This window comes from Lithobates pipiens, unplaced genomic scaffold (assembly GCF_037356315.1).
Source record: "Lithobates pipiens isolate NorthernLeopardFrog02 unplaced genomic scaffold, aLitPip1_a1.2 Scaffold_23, whole genome shotgun sequence".
NCBI lineage: Eukaryota > Metazoa > Chordata > Amphibia > Anura > Ranidae > Lithobates > Lithobates pipiens.
In genome coordinates, this window is record NW_027507785.1 from 7,043,626 (window position 1) to 7,062,938 (window position 19,313).

The 19,313-nt window shown below is 46.2% G+C and overlaps 1 protein-coding gene across 15 annotated transcripts in view; it reads left to right on the top strand.

Annotated features, from left to right (window-relative positions):
• The window catches only part of ARAP1 (ArfGAP with RhoGAP domain, ankyrin repeat and PH domain 1), a 386,059-nt gene that overhangs the window by 325,745 nt on the left and 41,001 nt on the right, over positions 1 to 19,313 (top strand). For all 15 annotated transcript variants that reach the window (XM_077451137.1, XM_077451134.1, XM_077451138.1 and 12 more), the window contains 6 exons: positions 459 to 606; positions 2,965 to 3,045; positions 3,131 to 3,196; positions 4,693 to 4,810; positions 11,803 to 11,919; positions 15,661 to 15,797. In XM_077451137.1, coding sequence (XP_077307263.1) covers positions 459 to 606; positions 2,965 to 3,045; positions 3,131 to 3,196; positions 4,693 to 4,810; positions 11,803 to 11,919; positions 15,661 to 15,797 — 667 coding nt within the window. The remainder of the gene's footprint in view (positions 1 to 458; positions 607 to 2,964; positions 3,046 to 3,130; positions 3,197 to 4,692; positions 4,811 to 11,802; positions 11,920 to 15,660; positions 15,798 to 19,313) is intronic.

A 19,313-nucleotide genomic window follows, 5' to 3' on the forward strand; every position in this document is an offset into this window, starting at 1 on the left:
TCCCTCCTCCTGTCTTTCTCTCTCTCTCTCTCCCCCCTCTCCCATGTCTCTGTCTTTATTCCCCTCTCTCTTCTCTCTTTATTCCCCTCTCTCTTCTCTCTTTATTCCCCTCTCACTTTTCTCCTTCTCTCTCCCCCCTCTCTCTCTTCCCCCTTTCCTTTCTCTCTCTTTCTTACTCCCCATCTCTTTCTCTCTCTCTGCTCCCTCTCCTGTCTTTCTTCCCCCCCCCCCTTCTCTCTTTCTCTCACCCCTCGCCGGTCTCCCCCCCCTTCTCTCTTTCTCTCACCCCTCGCCGGTCTCCCCCCCCCTCTCTCTCTCTTTGTTCTCCTCTCCCATCTCTCCTTCTCTCTCCCTTCCCCTCTCCCATCTTTCCCATCTCTCCCCTCTCCCATTTCTTTCTCTCCCCCTCTCCCATCTCTCACTCTATAATTTGGTAATTTTTTTCCGTTTTCTCGCAGTATTCAGCACTTTTCAGGGGTCAATCAGATGAACATTCACAATCTGGCCATTGTGTTCGGCCCCACGCTCTTCCAGACGGACGGTCAAAACTACAAGCCGGGCCGAGTGGTGGAGGACCTCATCAACTTCTACTTGGAAATATTTAATGTACGTCAGACCCTATGACTCTTCTATAGACTGAGGCCGACATACCCACAACTTAGAATGCTGATCAGTACAGCCACATATGACCCACCACATGTGGCCCTTTGCTACTTCTGGTGTGGCCCTCAGGCCCCAGCGGCCAATAGAGGTAGCATTGGTTTGTAAAAGGACTGTAGTAGCAGTGATCTCTGACAGTCTCATGTTGCGTATTCCCAGTTACTAACAGCCTCCTGTAGTGTATTTCAAGTCTTTGACTGTACCTGTAGAATGTTAGCAGTCTCTAACCATCTCAGCAGTCTCTGAAAATGCTTGGTAGTACTACATGAACTGAATATTACGTGTGGCCCCCTGGGGCCAGGGGACCCACATATAAGGCCACTGTTTCACAGACTGCTGGAAGCAGAAGATTAGATCGCCTTCCATAATCCATTTTGATATCCATTTATAGTCCTTTATAGCATGCAGCTACCAAAATTGTACAGTGCAGACTGCAGACTGGTGAAGACTGGCGCAGACTACAGACGGGTGAAGACTGGGGCAGACTGCAGACGGGTGAAGACTGGGGCAGACTGCAGACGGGTGAAGACTGGCGCAGACTGCAGACGGGTGAAGACTGGCGCAGACTGCAGACGGGTGAAGACTGGCGCAGACTGCAGACGGGTGAAGACTGGCGCAGACTGCAGACGGGTGAAGACTGGCGCAGACTGCAGACGGGTGAAGACTGGCGCAGACGGGTGAAGACTGGCGCAGACTGCAGACGGGTGAAGACTGGCGCAGACTGCAGACGGGTGAAGACTGGCGCAGACTGCAGACGGGTGAAGACTGGCGCAGACGGCAGACGGGTGAAGACTGGCACAGACGGGTGAAGTCTGGCGCAGACGACAGACGGGTGAAGTCTGGCGCAGACGACAGACGGGTGAAGTCTGGCGCAGACGACAGACGGGTGAAGTCTGGCGCAGACGACAGACGGGTGAAGTCTGGCGCAGGCTGCAGACGGGTGAAGTCTGGCGAAGGCTGCAGACGGGTGAAGTCTGGCGAAGGCTGCAGACGGGTGAAGTCTGGCGAAGGCTGCAGACGGGTGAAGTCTGGCGAAGGCTGCAGACGGGTGAAGTCTGGCGAAGGCTGCAGACGGGTGAAGTCTGGCGAAGGCTGCAGACGGGTGAAGTCTGGCGAAGGCTGCAGACGGGTGAAGTCTGGCGAAGGCTGCAGACGGGTGAAGTCTGGCGAAGGCTGCAGACGGGTGAAGTCTGGCGAAGGCTGCAGACGGGTGAAGTCTGGCGAAGGCTGCAGACGGGTGAAGTCTGGCGAAGGCTGCAGACGGGTGAAGTCTGGCGAAGGCTGCAGACGGGTGAAGTCTGGCGAAGGCTGCAGACGGGTGAAGTCTGGCGAAGGCTGCAGACGGGTGAAGTCTGGCGAAGGCTGCAGACGGGTGAAGTCTGGCGAAGGCTGCAGACGGGTGAAGTCTGGCGAAGGCTGCAGACTGGGTGAAGTCTGGCGAAGGCTGCAGACTGGGTGAAGTCTGGCGAAGGCTGCAGACTGGGTGAAGTCTGGCGAAGGCTGCAGACTGGGTGAAGTCTGGCGAAGGCTGCAGACTGGGTGAAGTCTGGCGAAGGCTGCAGACTGGGTGAAGTCTGGCGCAGGCTGCAGACTGGGTGAAGTCTGGCGCAGGCTGCAGACTGGGGAAGACTGGCGCAGGCTGCAGACTGGGGAAGACTGGCGCAGGCTGCAGACTGGGGAAGACTGGCGCAGACTGGGGAAGACTGGCGCAGGCTGCAGACTGGGGAAGACTGGCGCAGGCTGCAGACTGGGGAAGACTGGCGCAGGCTGCAGACTGGGGAAGACTGGCGCAGGCTGCAGACTGGGGAAGACTGGCGCAGGCTGCAGACTGGGGAAGACTGGCGCAGGCTGCAGACTGGGGAAGACTGGCACAGACTGGCGAAGACTGGCGCAGACTGCAGACTGATGAAGACTGGCGAAGAATGGCACAGACTGCAGACTGGCGTGGACTGCAGATGGGTGAAGACTGGCGCGGACAGGTGCAGACGCAGACAGGTGCAGACGCAGACAGGTGCAGGCGCAGACAGGTGCAGGCGCAGACAGGTGCAGGCGCAGACAGGTGCAGGGGCAGACAGGTGCAGGGGCAGACAGGTGCAGGGGCAGACAGGTGCAGGGGCAGACAGGTGCAGGGGCAGACAGGCTGCATGAAGATCTTATATATGTAGATCAGTTTTGTTTCCTGGATAGAATATTATTCCCTTATTTATTTGCTGTCAGGTGTAAAAATATAATTGCATCCTCCTTAATGTACCGCCCCACCCCGCGCAGTCAGCTGCAGACGTTGTCACTGTGTTCTCTGTGCAGGTGGATCCACAGGAGCTCCAAAAGCAGCTGCACATCGCCTCCACCATCATGAAAGTGCGGAACCCCCAGGCCAAGCCCAGGGTAAGACAGGGCAAGGGTGGCGGGCCCCCTCTTCATCTCCTTTGAATATCAATCCTCATTATCAATCTTCTCTGACTCCTCGCAGGGAACCGACTTCATCTGTTCTGTCTACCTGAAAGAGGTGAAGCCCGAGTGTGAGCAGAACGTCCACGTGAGTACCTGTCCATCGCCTGTCGCTGTGTGTATGTACACACCTGTCGATTACTACTCTATATCTATGGATTGTGGGAAAAAAACAATTGTAGCAAGGTCCCGGGTCTCCTTTAGTCTAATGAGAACCTCTAGAGCAGCCTTTCTCAACCTTTTTAGCCCAGGGGAACCCTCAAAATTATTTGCAAAGTCTTGGGGAACCCCTGATAAAACCCATTCATTGGGGGTCAGTGGGAACAATGCCCCTTACTTTGGTGGTCAGTTTAAGAATAGCCCCCCCCCACAGAGCGCTATAAAGATCATTGGCGTCATACCACTGGCTCCTCCAATTGGCTAAGAACTATGTAGGCCCCATCAAACAGGAGGTAAATCAGCCACAGCTCAAGGAACCCTTAGCCACCTCTGCAGGAACCCTAGGGTTCCACGGAACCCTGGTTAAGAATGGCTGCTCTAGAGTTAGGGACAGCTGATGTCCTTCTGTATAGAGTGGGTTGCAAGGCACAGTGGGTGTAGTGCAAAGGTATATTCATGTGCGCCAGACACTTCTTCTAGTTTGGCACTCCAGATGCTCATCAAGCATCACCCCACTGGCCTGCTCGGTCCCTGGCTTGGCACACGAGTCTGCTCTGCAAGCGTCGCCTCCGCTGGTTGGGTCCCTGGCTTGGCACACGAGTCTGCTGTGCAAGCGTCGCCTCCGCTGGTTGGGTCCCTGGCTTGGCACCTGCTGAAGTTTCCAGATTCTTCACCATCCCCGGTTGGGGAGAATACTTGCTATTACCATGGACCATGTGGTCCACGGTAATAAGGTGGTGGGTCCCTTAGTGGCGACAGCTTCCCCTCCCACCTCCGACTGCGTCAGGTTCTCCAGCCGGCAGAACCGTCACTTATGGTTGGATTACAAGCCGCTGTCCCAACCCTACGCTGCTCTCTTGCTTCTGGATAGGCCCTCAGACAGCCTGGCAGCCAGATGCCCCTGGGATAGGCCCAAACTCTGGCCTAGCAGCCCGGGGCAGCACAAGACACATCCACCCAGACAGCCGTCAAGGTGGCACAAAATACTGATCTCCTGACCTCAACCAAATATATAGGGTCTCCCAGCAGGCCAAAGGGTCCAAGAAAACCCCTGCCCATTGGCCGAGACACCCCATATACTCCTAACCTGTCCTTGCATTGCCCTTGCCTTGTCTATTGTCGCTAGGTACCCGGCCACCCAGCGACAGAAGAGAGGAGTGCAGCAATTCCAGACTAAGGGTGAAATCAATTGATCCCTAACAAATGGCCAAGGCAACTACACCTGGCAAGTAAATTTAGGAGCAACCCCGCCTAAACATCAGTGTGCTACACAATCATTTTTTGGAAGAAAATGCTACCAAAAAAAAGCCCATTTGTCTGAAAGTGACAAAGTTATTGTTGAGTATACAAGCAATCATGGGGCGAGAGCTGAACTGGTTGGTACATATATCAGGTATCACATAATATTTTCCCGCATTTTTCCAGATCGCGGTCACCATGACGGCACAGGAGCTGGTGGAGACGCTGCTGGAGAGGCGGAACATCTTGCCGAAGGCAGGAGAATATTGGAGCTGCGTGGAGGTGGATACCACAGAGGAGATAGGTAGGTGGGCGGCAGCGTCTGTATGAGGTACAAATTAGCGGTATGTCAACGTTTTTTGACTCCCGCTAAAAGCCCCTGAATGAGTTTGCCGTAGACTGTAAACCATATGATTGCCCCCCCCAGGTACAGATGTTTCTTATCACCAAGGAAACGAGATATCTTATTACAACAATCAGTGAACTGTTCTTCAGTCGGTCACTGGTACCAATGCTGGGGGTTGTTATGGTCACTGGTACCAATGCTGGGGGATATTATTATGGTCACTAGTACCAATGCTAGGAGTTGTTATTATGGTCACTGGTACCAATGCTGGGTGCTATTATTATGGTCACTGGTACCAATGCTGGGGGTTATTATTATGGTCACTGGTACCATTACTGGGGGTTATTATTATGGTCACTGGTACCATTACTGGGGGTTATTATTATGGTCACTGGTACCAATGCTGGGTGCTATTATTATGGTCACTGGTACCAATGCTGGGGGTTATTATTACGGTCACTGGTACCAATGCTGGGGGTTATTATTACGGTCACTGGTACCAATGCTGGGGGTTATTATTATGGTCACTGGTACCAATGCTGAGGGCTATTATTATGGTCACTGGTACCAATGCTGGGGGTTATTATTATGGTCACTGGTACCAATGCTGGGGGTTATTATTATGGTCACTGGTACCAATGCTGGGGGTTATTATTATAGTCACTGGTACCAATGCTGGGGGTTATTATTATGGTCACTGGTACCAATGCTGGGCGTTATTATTATGGTTACCAGTACCAATGCTGGGGGTTATTATTATGGTTACCAGTACCAATGCTGGGGGTTATTTTTGTGGTTGCTGGTACCAATGCTGGGGGTTATGTTTATGGTCACTGGTACCAATACTGGGGGTTATTATTATGGTCACTGGTACCAATGCTGGGGGCTATTATTATGGTCACTGGTACCAATGCTGGGGGTTATTATTACGGTCACTGCTACCAATACTGGGGATTATTATTATGGTCAATGGTGCCAATGCTGGGGGTTATTTTTATGGTCACTGGTACCAATGTTGTGGGTTATTATTATAGTTACCAGTACCAATTCTGGAGGTTAATATTGTGGTTGCTGGCACCAATGCTGGGGGTTATGTTTATGGTCACTGGTACCAGTGCTGGGGGTTACAGCGCCTTGAAAAAGTATTCATACCCCTTGCAATTTCCCAATCTTGTCACGTTACAACCAAAAACGTGAATGTATTTTATTGGGATTTTATGTGATGGACCAACACAAAGTGACACATAATTGTGAAGTGGAAGGAAAATGATAAAAGGTTTTCTACATTTTTTACAAATACATATGTGAAAAGTGTAAGGGGGGGATTTGTATGGCGCCCCCCGGAGTCAATACTTTGTAGAACCCCCTTTCTCTGCAATTACAGCTGCAAGTCTTTTTTGGGGATGTCTCTACCAGCTTTGCACATCTAGAGAGGGACATTTCTGCCCATTCTTTTTCTTCTTTGCAGAATATCTCAAGCTCTGTTAGATTGGATGGAGAGCGTCTGTGATCAGCGATTTTCAAGTCTTGCCACAGATTCTCAATGGGATTTAGGTCTGGACTGTGACTGGGCCATTCTAACACATGAATATGCCTTGATGTAAACCATTCCACTGTAGCTCTGGCTGGATGTTTCGGGTCGTTGTCCTGCTGGAAGGTGAACCTCCGCCCCGGTCTCAAGTCTTTTTTTTTTTTTTTTTTTTTTTTTTTTTTTTTTTTTTTTTTTTTGTTTCTTGCTACTTCAGCGAATTAATCAGCGAGGTATCAATCAACTCAACGTTCATTATAATTTACCTCGACTTAACATCACATCATTGTAGCTCTTCTTTTTAGTAAACCTTTTCAGTCAAAAACTTTATTCATTTATACGTTAAAAGAGCCAAAAGAAGGGGACAACAACCAAGTCATTCTATAATATCTCTTTAAAATATACCCCTTAACTTCCTTCACATATAACTTCACTTAAATTTATTCCCGTCCCCCCTAACCCTCTCCCTTTTTCCACCTTTATTATGGATACAAAGAGAGGAGGTACACGACCCGCAACCAACGGCAAGACATCAAACCCAAATCTCGTTCGTATCTCCTCCTCTCCTTGTACCCCCAAACTCTCTTTTACCCCCTCCCTCCCCCCTCCCTGTTCCTGGTTTCTATCCTTCAGGGTTCTACTTTAAACCTTACTTCCACTATACCTTTCCCATATTTATACCTGCGTTATTTCCTCCACGTATCGCCAAGATTTTTTAAATTTTTCCCATAGATCCCATTTCCTGCCCCTCTCCTCCTTTATGGCTACTACCTCATCTCCGCCCTCATCAATTTCCATGTATTGAATTTCGGTTACCCGGCGAATCCAATCCTGGATTTTGGGGCTTTCTTTTTCTCTCCATTTTCTCGGGATAAGGTTTTTTGCGACGTCTAGTAAAATAGGAACTAATGATGTTTTGTATTGGTTAATTGTGTCCTCTGTCCCATGAAATAACACAGTCCATGGGTCCTCTCTGATCGTTTTTCCCGTGACCACCTTTATTAGTTCTATTATCTTTTTCCAATAATCTCGTATTTTGGGGCAATCCCACCATATATGGCCCATACTCCCAATTGACTTACATCCTCGCCAGCACTCCGGCGATTGATCGTTTCTAAACCTACTGAGTTTATCAGGGGTGGCATACCACCTTGCTATACATTTATAATTTGTTTCTATTAATTTATTCCCTCCCCCCGCAAAGTGAATTAAAGTTAATATTTTCTTTCTAATTTGGGTATTACATTGTACCCCCAAATCCTTTTCCCACTTTTTAAAGAATGCCGGTTCCTCCAGTTCATCCCCCTCTGAAAATATTTTATAAATCGAACCAATATTTTTTCTTTTTTTTTTTGTTGTTTTGTCCTGCTGACATAATTGTTCGAAGGGTCCCAGTTCTTCCTTACTCCGTAAAGGATGGGGAAGCTTTAAGACAAATGTTCTTAACTGGAGGTACCGCCATTCATCCAACCTCATTAAATCTGTGTCTTCTCTTAGTGCTTGAAATGTGATTAAATTATCATCAACTAATATATCTTTTAATTGTGCATTATCTTTTAAAATCCAATTTCCCCCTATCTCTCGTTGTCCTGGAGGAAAATAAACATTGTCTTTCAAATAGATCAACGGTGAATTATAATTCCACTTTTTTTGTGTGTACAATTGGTCCCATAGTTTGAAAACTAATCGTGTAATCTTGTGAGTGTTTAAACCTAAGATCCTATATCGTGGCGGATTCCAAATTATTCTTCCTAAAAGTGTTTGTGAAAGTGTATTTTCAATACCTACCCACCTTTTATCCTTTGCCGCTTTCACCCAATCTACCACCCGTGACAAAACTATAGCCTTATAATATCTTTTTAAATCTGGGGCTGCCACCCCCCCTTGATCTTTCCCTCTCCTTAATACCGCGTATGAAATTCTCGGTTTTTTATTTTGCCAAATGAACTTCGATATAATCTTCCTTAAAACTGAAAAATAAGTCGCAGGGAGTGCAATGGGCATCATTTGAAATTTATATGTTATCTTTGGAACTAAGATCATTTTTACCACATTTATCCGGCCTAACCACGAAAGATGGCTAGCTGAGATTTTCTTTATTTCGCTCTTGATTTCGTCTAATAAAGGGATATAGTTTTTTAGGTATAGTTTTCTTAAATTATTCAACAGGAGGACCCCCAGATATTTAATTTCTTTACGCCAGGGAAAGAAGAATTGTGCTCTTAATCTCTCCTCTTCTTGTTTGCAGATATTTATGTTTAAAGCTTCTGATTTACCGAGGTTAATTTTTAAATTGGAAATCTGTCCAAACTCTTCCAGTATTTTTAACAGATTCGGGATCGTAATCCTGGGATTTGTGATAAAGAAGAGCACATCGTCCGCATAAGCAGCTAATTTGTGTTCCTCTTGCCCTATTCTAATCCCTGTGATATCTGAGTTATTACGAATTGCAGCCAGCAGGGGTTCAAGGGAGATCACAAACAATAAGGGCGACAATGGACACCCTTGTCTGGTCCCATTGCTCATTTGCAGCAGAGTCGAAGATTCTCCATTGACCTTGACCGTCGCTTGTGGGTTCTTATATAATGCCTTGATCCAATAGATCATCCTCGGGCCCACCCCCATCTCTTCTAGTGTTTCTAGCATGAGTCCCCAGTCTACCCTGTCAAATGCTTTTTCAGCATCAATTGAGTCTCAAGTCTTTTTGAGACTCTAATGCCGCGTACACATGACCGGAATTCCGGCCAGGAAAAGACAGATGAGAGCTTTTCATCGGAAAAAGCGACAGTGTGTATCCTCCATCGGAATTTAGCTGTCCGAATTTCCGCCAGCCCAAAATTGATAGCATGTTCTCAATTTTCCAACGGAAAAACTTTCAATCAGAAATTCCGATCGTGTGTATGCAATTCCGACACGCCAAAAATCAACCATGCTCAGATTCAAGTACGAGACGGAAGCTACTGGCTATTGAACTTCCTTTTTCTAGTCCTGTCGTACGTGTTGTACGTCACCGCGTTATAAGCGATCGGAATTTGGTGTGACCGTGTGTAGGCAAGACAGCTTGAGCCGAATTCCATCGGGGAAACCATCGGAGCTTTTTACAACAATAATTCCAATCGTGTGTATGCGGCATAAGATTGCCCTGTATTTGGCTCCATCCATCTTCCCATCAACTCTGACCAGCTTCCCTGTCCCTGCTGAAGAAAAGCATCCCCACCACATGATGCTGCCACCACCGTGTTTCACGGTGGGGATGGTGTGTTCGGGGGGATGGGCAGTGTTAGTTTTCCCCACACATAGCGTTTTGCTTTTAGGCCAAAAAGTTCAATTTTAGTCTCATCTCACCAGATCACCTTCTTCCACATGTTTGCTGTGTCCTCCACATGGCTTCTCACAAACTACAAACAGGACTTCTTATGACTTTCTTTCACCAATGTCTTTCTTCTTGTCACTCTTCCATAAAGGGCAGATTTGTGGAGAGCACGACTAATAGTTGTCCTGTGGACAGATTCTCCTCCCTGAAGGCCTTCCTTGGCCTTCATGATGCTGTTTGTTCTCTAACAAATCTCTGAGGGCTTGACAGAACAGCTGTGTTTAGTAGTATCGGAGTAAAGGGGGCTAAATACAAATGCATGCCACACTTTTCATATAGTTATTTGTAAAAAAAACTTGGAAAACCATTTATCATTTTCCCTCCACTTCACAATTATTTGCCACTTTGTGTTGGTCTATCACGTAAAATCCCTCAAAAAATAAGTTTTTGGTTGTAACATGACAAAATGTGGAAATTGTCAGGGGGTATGAAAACTTTTTCAAGGCACTGTATTACTGCGGTCGCTGGTACCAATGCCGAGGAATATTATTGAGGTCACCGGCACCAATCCAGGCGAGCAGAATTTTCAGAATTCACAGTGAGAGGTTGGCACTCTTGCCTTGCAGCGCTGGAGTCCTGGGCTCAGATCTCAGATGCATGGCATATGTATATTCTTCCTGTGTCTGTGTGTGTTTTTCCAAGTGCCCTAAACCCTACCAGAACCAACCTCAACCACCCGAGCGTGACTGTGATGGGGGACATTAGAGTGTGAGCTCCTTCATGGGGCAGGGATTCATAATGATTGGCTCTAGACATGTGCAATTCGTTTAGTTCCAAATTAGTTTTTTTTACGAATTTAGACAAATTAGTTAATTCCGAATTTCCGAATTTTTCAATTTCCGAAATTTCCGAATTTTAAAATTTGCGAAATTACGAAATTCCAAAATTTCCAAATTTCGGATTTCCGGATTTCTGAATTTCCCATTTTTAGATTTCCGAATTTCCACATTTTTGAATTTTCAGATTTCCAAATTTCCAATTTTCAGATTTCCAAATTTCCAATTTTCGGATTTCCAATTTTTGGATTTCTGAATATCCGAATTTCCGAATTTTTGAATTTCCAAATTTAGAATTTTCGGAATTCCGAATTTCAGATTTTCGGAATTTTGGATTTCCGAATTTCCGATTTTCGGATTTCTGAATTTCCGATTTTAGAATGTTAGAATTTCCGATTTTAGAATTTTGGATTTCCGAATTTCGGATTTTCGGAATTCCGAATTTTCAGAACGAGTACGAATTTATCCGAAGTTACAAAGTATCTGAAATAACCAATCTAACCAAATGGAACGTAACGATCTAATAATAATAAAATGAAAAATAATAATAAAACCTTTTTATTATGATTAATTATTAATTTGTTCCCTTCCATTTGTTTAGGTGCGTTTGTTATTTCAGATAATTCGTAACTTCGGATAAATTCGTACTCGATAATTTAATAATTAGTTATTAATTAAACTGATTTGCTTTCTTTTTTTCAGATTTTCACATTTTTTAGACTTTCAAATCTTTGAATTCCGAAAATCCGGGAATCCGAAATTCGGAAATCCGAAAATTGAAAGTTCGGAAAATTGAAAATTCGGAAATCCGAAAATTCAAAATTCGGCAATCTGAAAATTCGAAATTTGTAAATTCGGAAAATTGAAAATTCTGAAATTCGAAAAAAAATTCAAATTCAGAAATCCGAAAATTCGAAATTCGGAAAATCGGAAATCCGAAAAATAGAAATGTGAAAATTCCCAAAATTTCCGAATTCCGAATTTTCGATTTTCCGAATTTCTGAAAAAAATCTAACAAACTAATGAAACCAAAAGGAAAATGAACAAATTTTTTTGTCAGTGCACATGTCTAATTGGCTCAATGTTCTCTTTGCAGCACTATACACCCTGCAAGATGAAACATCTAAAACGTTTCCAATGGCTGATAGGTTCACTTTCACATAACGCGCCTTAGACATAAAGACCTCATTGGAATCCCAAGGAGTGTTTTGGTTTAAACTTCTTTGCAGTGACTTCATTGTTTATGGTTTCCCACCTTCCTTTCTCTCTGCAGAGCGCCCCCTACACTTCTCTGAGAAAGTGCTGCCAATCTTCCACACCAGTGCAAATGGCAGCACCCACCTGGTGGTAAAAGAGGACCCCAACATGGACGCCATGCTGTTTTACCTTAGTAAGTGGCCTGAACTACATCAGTTATGCATCGTGGGGGGAGAGACGATTATGCTAACGTGATTGCCCCAGAATGCTGTTAACTACCAATGAGGAGGGTATGATATAGCACTGTCACTGGGGTTATTATTGCCGTCACTGACACCAATGTTGGGGGTTATTATTGCCGTCACTGACACCAAAGTTGGGGGTTATTATTGCCGTCACTGACACCAATGTTGGGGGTTATTATTGCCGTCATGGACACCAAAGTTGGGGGTTATTATTGCCGTCACTGACACCAATGTTGGGGGTTATTATTGCCGTCACTGACACCAAAGTTGGGGGTTATTATTGCCGCCACTGACACCAATGTTGGGGGTTATTATTGCCGCCACTGACACCAAAGTTGGGGGTTGTTATTGCCGTCACTGACACCAATGTTGGGGGTTATTATTGCCGCCACTGACCCCAAAGTTGGGGGTTATTATTGCCGTCACTGACACCAAAGTTGACTGTTATTATTGCCGTCACTGACACCAATGTTAGGGGTTGTTATTGCCATCACGGACACCAAAGTTGGGGGTTATTATTGCCGCCACTGACACCAAAGTTGGGGGTTATTATTGACGTCACTGACACCAATGTTGGGGGTTATTATTGCCGCCACTGACCCCAAAGTTGGGGGTTATTATTGCCATCACTGACACCAAAGTTGACTGTTATTATTGCCGTCACTGACACCAAAGTTGGGGGTTATTATTGCCGTCACTGACACCAAAGTTGGGGGTTACTATTGTGGTCACTGACTATCAACGAAGGTGGTATGATATAGCACTCTCACTGAACACTAACTTGGCTATTGTTGCAGTCACTGACACCAATGCTGGGGTTATTATTGCAGTCAATGACACCAGTGCTAGGGATTGTTATTGGGGTTATTGGCACAAATGCTGGGGGTTATTATGGTGGCCACTGACACCACTGATGGGAGTTGTTATTGCGGTCACTGACTCCAATGCTAGGAACACTGCGGTCAGTGACACCAATCCTAGGGAACGGTATTGCATTCACAGACACCAATGCTGGGGGTTATTATTGTGGTCAGTGGCACCAATGCTGGGGGTTATTATTGTGGTTTGTGGCACCAATGCTGGGGGTTACTATTTAGGTCACTGGCACCAATCCTGGGGGTTATTATTACATTCACTTATACCGGTGCTGGGGGTTAGTATTGTGGTCACTGGGCCTAATCATGGAGGTTATTATTGCATTCACCTACACCAGCGCTGGGGGTTATTATTGTGGTCACTGGCACCAATGCTGAGGGTTATTATTGCAATAAGCAAAATAAGAATTCTGGTTGGCCGCACATCCAGTAAAATCACCTTTCTTTCAGCAAGACAATAAAAACATGTCCATAAACACAAACAGAGGGGAACAGCATCACCAGCTAACATGTTTCACGTTCATTATTATTGCGGTCACTTACACCAATGCAGGGCAGTGTTATAGTGGTGACTGGCACTGATGCTTTGGAATTGTATTGCAGTCACTAACACCAATCCTGGGGAATGGTATTGTGTTCTCGGACACCAATGCTGGATTTTTCTATTGTGGTCACTGGCACCAATGCTGGGGGTTATTATTGTGGTCAGTGGCACCAATGCTGGGGGTTATTATTGTGGTCAGTGGCACCAATGCTGGGGGTTATTATTGTGGTCAGTGGCACCAATGCTGGGGGTTATTATTGTGGTCAGTAGCACCAATGCTGGGGGTTATTATTGTGGTCAGTGGCATCAATGCTAAGGGTTACTATTTAGGTCACTGGCACCAATCCTGGGGGTTATTATTACATTCACGTACACCGGCACTGGGGGGTTATTATTGTGGTCAGTGGCACCAATGCTGAGGGTTACTATTTAGGTCACTGGCACCAATGCTGGGGGTTATTATTGCATTCACTTATACCAGTGCTGGGGGTTATTATTGTGGTCAGTGGCACCAATGCTAAGGGTTACTATTTAGGTCACTGGCACCAATCCTGGGGGTTATTATTACATTCACGTACACCAGCACTGGGGGGTTATTATTGTGGTCAGTGGCACCAATGCTGAGGGTTACTATTTAGGTCACTGGCACCAATGCTGGGGGTTATTATTGCATTCACTTATACCAATGCTGGGGGTTATTATTGTGGTCACTGGCACCAATGCTGGGGGTTATTATTGCATTCACTTATACCAGTGCTGGGGGTTATTATTGTGGTCACTGGCACCAATGCTGGGGTTTATTATTGTGGTCTCTGGCACCAATGCTAATAGTAATCATTGCAGCTGCTTATACCAATGCTGGGGGTTATTATTGTGGTCATTGGCACCAATGCTGGGGGTTATTATTGTGGTCACTGGCACCAATGCTGGGGTTTATTATTGTGGTCTCTGGCACCAATGCTAATAGTTATCATTGCAGCTGTTTATACCAATGCTGGGGGTTATTATTGTGGTCACTGGCACCAATGCTGGGGGTTATTATTGTAGTCACTGGCACCAATGCTGGGGGTTATTATTGTGGTCACTGGCACCAATGCTAATAGTTATCATTGCAGCTGCTTATACAAATGCTGGGGGTTATTATTATGGTCACTGGCACCAATGCTGGGGGTTGTTATTGTAGTCACTGGCACCAATGCTAGGGGTTATTTTTGTGGTTACTGGCACCAATGCTGGGGTTTATTATTGTGGTCTCTGGCACCAATGCTAATAGTAATCATTGCAGCTGCTTATACCAATGCTGGGGGTTATTATTGTGGTCATTGGCACCAATGCTGGGGGTTATTATTGTGGTCACTGGCACCAATGCTGGGGTTTATTATTGTGGTCTCTGGCACCAATGCTAATAGTTATCATTGCAGCTGTTTATACCAATGCTGGGGGTTATTATTGTGGTCACTGGCACCAATGCTGGGGGTTATTATTGTAGTCACTGGCACCAATGCTAGGGGTTATTATTGTAGTCACTGGCACCAATGCTGGGGTTTATTATTGTGGTCTCTGGCACCAATGCTAATAGTTATCATTGCAGCTGCTTATACCAATGCTGGGGGTTATTATTGTGGTCACTGGCACCAATGCTGGGGGTTATTATTGTGGTCACTGGCACCAATTCTAGGGGTTATTATTGTGGTCACTGGTACCAATGCTAGGGGTTATTATTGTAGTCACTGGCACCAATTCTAGGGGTTATTATTGTGGTTACTGGCACCAATGCTAGGGGTTATTATTGTGGTCACTGGCACCAATGCCGGGGGTTATTTTGAATGGGTTACCTAACTCAACACAATGTACTTCAACATTCTGCTACTGTGTGGCCCTCTGGAATTTGAAGATTTTTATAATTTTCAAGAGCACCACTGGCATACCTGACCAATCCTTCCAAAGTGTATCCGATCAGTCCCTTGGGCTACAGAGTTGTTGTTGAGCTTGAAGCTGGACTCATGCTACACTTTTATTGTACAACCTTCTTTAGATCTACCAACAGCTACTGTACATACTGGGGGGGGGGGGGGGGGCCAGACTTGGAAACTGAAGGAAATTCTACAATCAGATTGTGAGATGCATGGCCAACTTTAAGAGATTTGTACTATCAAATTGTGAAGCGTGTGACCAGCTTTAGATTTGTAGTCAAATCAAATTTACCATATATGGGTTATAATCTGGGCCCAGCCGTCATTTCCATCTTTGTCTTCTCTTTGTTGTTTTAGAAAATCGGGTGGGAGACTCAAAGACCGGGATGATGAGGTTCCGGGAAGATAAAAGCCTGCTGGACTTCACCGCAAAATTCCACGAGCGCTACTTCATGCTGAGCAGCACCACGCTGCGGATGTACCGGGAGATCCGGGTAGGTGCCGCCGGTATTATCTCTCTACTGGGATTCCAGAAAAGCTTTGATATTACCTCCATCTGTATATTGCTAGGTGCTGCACACCACCTGAAAGGTGAAATCAGTCTTTTGGCTGGCTGCCTTCTCTGTAAGCATGAGTGTGTGTGGGGGGGGGGGGGGCAATGTCACATAGCTGTCAGAATTATGGACTTCGCTGTGCCGTGGAGCCATAGAGAGCAAAGCTGGGGCTGTGGTAGTAGTAGTTTAAAACCGAGTAAGGAAGGTTAGAACCCCTGTCGGGTTTTTGTTATGTCCCCGTTGGAGAAATTTACTCTGCCCTGTTTGTCTTGGTGTCACCGGGGACAGGAAGTGATGGGAAGTCCAAAATGTTACGGTTGTCAACAGAACAGGAATAGAAGGGAAGTCTTCCCCTGGGGACACCTATTCTGGTTACAAATAAGAGAGGAATTCCTCTCACTTCCTGTTGTATCTACAGGACAGGAAGTGAAGAGAAATTTCCCAATTTGGACACAGATGTAAAAAAAAAAACACCTTTGGTGAGATACAATCATAACCTAGGATAGTAAGTTATTGATCACATCTCTGTCTGATAATCTGATCAATATCTCAGCGGTGCTGATTGATGCAAAATGATCAATAATATTCTGCTCTGGCCCATCAACGATGTTTGATTAAATCCAATCGAAATTTTAAATTGATCAGAAGGCTAAGGCTATTTGATTGTTTGTGAGCTTGGTCGTTTTGATTGAATGGCACATCGATCTGATAAAAAGCTAAAAAAATCGAAGCATGTGTGGCCACCATAAAGGTGATCAAACGCATATTGATTTTTGATCCATCTAGGCACAAATGATGACATCACAGAGCTGGTGGATGTTGGAGACCTTGCACTCCTCCACCTTCCGTCTGAGGATGCCCCACAGATGATCAATAGGGTTTAGGTCTGGAGACATGCTTGGCCAGTCCATCACCTTTACCCTCAGCTTCTTTATCAAGGCAGTGGTGGTCTTGGAGGTGTGTTTGGGGTGGTTATCATGTTGGAATACTGCCCTGCAGCCCAGTCTCCGAAGGGAGGGGATCATGCTCTGCTTCAGTATATCACAGTACATGTTGGCATTCAGGGTCCCCTCAATGATCTGTGGCTCCCCAGTGCCGGCAGCACTCATACAGCCCCAGACCATGACACCCCCACCACCATGCTTGACTGTAGACATGCTAATGCTGTAAATGAGGAATGCTTCCAGGAATTTAAGTGTTAATAGTTATTTTTTTTGTTGTCAATTAACAAAATGGAAAGTTAAATGAAGAGAAATCCAAATCCAATCAATATTGGACCGCCCCTTTACCTTCAAACCGGCGTCAGTTCTTCTAGGTAGACTTGCACATAGTTTTTGAAGGAACTCGGCAGGTAGGTTCTTCTATGGACATCTTAGATAACTAACCACTGATCTTCTGTGGATCTCGGCTGCCTCCAATCCTTCTGTCTCTTCATGTCATCCCAGACAGACTCCATGATGGTGAGATCAGGGCTCTGTGGGGGCCAGTCCAGCCCTTCCAGGACTCCTTGTTCTTCTTTACACTGAAGATAGTTCCTAATGACATTGGCTGTATGTTTGGGGTGGGTTGTCCTGCTGCAGAATACATTTGGGTCCAGTCAAACTCCTCCCTGATGGTATGGCATGATGGAGAAGTATCTGCTTGTATTTCTCAGCATTGAGGACACCATCGACCCTGACCTAATCTCCAACTCCATTTGCAGAAATGCAGCCCCAGACTTGCAAGAACCTCCACCATGCTTCACAGTTGGCCGCAGACACTTGATATTGTACCGCTCTCCAGCCCTTCACACCCAAACTGCCTCCTGCTATCAAGGACACCATTGACCCTGACCAAATCTCCAACTCCATTTACAGGAATGCAGCCCCAGACTTGCAAGAAACCTCCACCATGCTTCAGAGCTGGCTGCAGACACTTGTTGTTGAACCGCTCTCAGCCCTTCACCAACAAACTGCCTCCTGCTATTGAGGACACCACCTTCACCATGCTTCACAGTTGGCCGCAGACACTTGTTATTGTACTGCTCTCGGGCCCTTCACCAACAAACTGCCTTTCTGCTATCGGGAAAACCATTGATCCTGACCAAAATGCCAACTCCATGTACAGGAATGCAGCCCCAGACTTGCAAGAAACCTCCACCATGCTTCACAGTTGGCCGCAGACACTTGTTGTTGAACTGCTCTCAGCCCTTCACCAACAAACTGCCTCCTGCTATCGAGGACACCACTGATCCTGACCAAATCTCCAACTCCATTTACAGAAATGCAGCCCCAGACTTGCAAGAAACCTCCACCATGCTTTACAGTTAGATGCAGACCCTCATTATTGTACTGCTCTCCAGCCCTTCCCCCAACAAACTGCCCCCCCCCCCCCGCTACAGACAAATATTTCAGTCCAGAGCTTCTACTGCCATTTTTCTGCACCCCAGTTCCTATGTTTTCCTGCATTGTTGAGTTGCTAAGCCTTGTTTCCACATCCTATGCAGGAAAACATAGGAACTGGGGTGCAGAAAAATGGCAGCAGGTGCTCTGGACTGATCAAAATGTGAAATCCTGTAGAAGGAGGCAGCTTGTTGGGGGAAGGGCTGGAGACCGGTACAATAATAAATGTATGCAGACAACTGTGAAGCATGGTGGAGGTTCCTTGCAGGTTTGCGGCTGCATTTCTGCAAGTGGAGTTAGAGCTTTGGTCAGGATCAATGGTGTCCTCAATGCTGAGAAATACAGGCAGATACTTATCCATCATACCATACCATCAGGGAGGCGTGTGATTGGCCCCAAAGTTATTCTGCTACAGGACAACCCCACAAACTTACAGCCAATGCCATTAAGAACTACCTTCAGTGCAAAGTAGAACAAGGAGTCCCGGAAGGGATGGTTTGGCCCCCCATAGAGCCCTGATCTCACCATCATGGCATCTGTCTGGGATGACATGAAGAGACAGAAGAAGTGGAGGCAGCCGACATCCACAGAAGATCTGTGCTTGGTTCTCCAAGATGTTTGTAACAACCTACCTGCCGAGTTCCTTAAAAAAACTGTGCGCAAATCTACCTAGAAGAACTGATGCCGGTTTGAAGGCAAAGGGCGGTCACCGAATATCGATTGGATTTGGATTTCTCGTCTCTTCATTTACTTTCCATTTTGTTAAATAAAATGGAGTGCGGCCATCTGCCTTCTTTTCTGGGTTCCTACATGCCGCAGTTGTGCCACGCTTCCATTGGAGTGCAGCGATAGACGTTCTCCTACAACGCTTGTGAACCTTCCGCCAAGGTCTAAATAATTAGTTGTGCTTAAAGGGAGGCTGTGAGAACGGTTCTTACCTGGTGCAGAGACCACCGCCTGAACCCCAGAAGACAGCACTAGGTCACCACCGCCTGAACCCCTGAAAACAGCACTAGGTCACCACCGCCTGAACCCCAGAAGACAGCACTAGGTCACCACAGCCTAAACCCCTGAA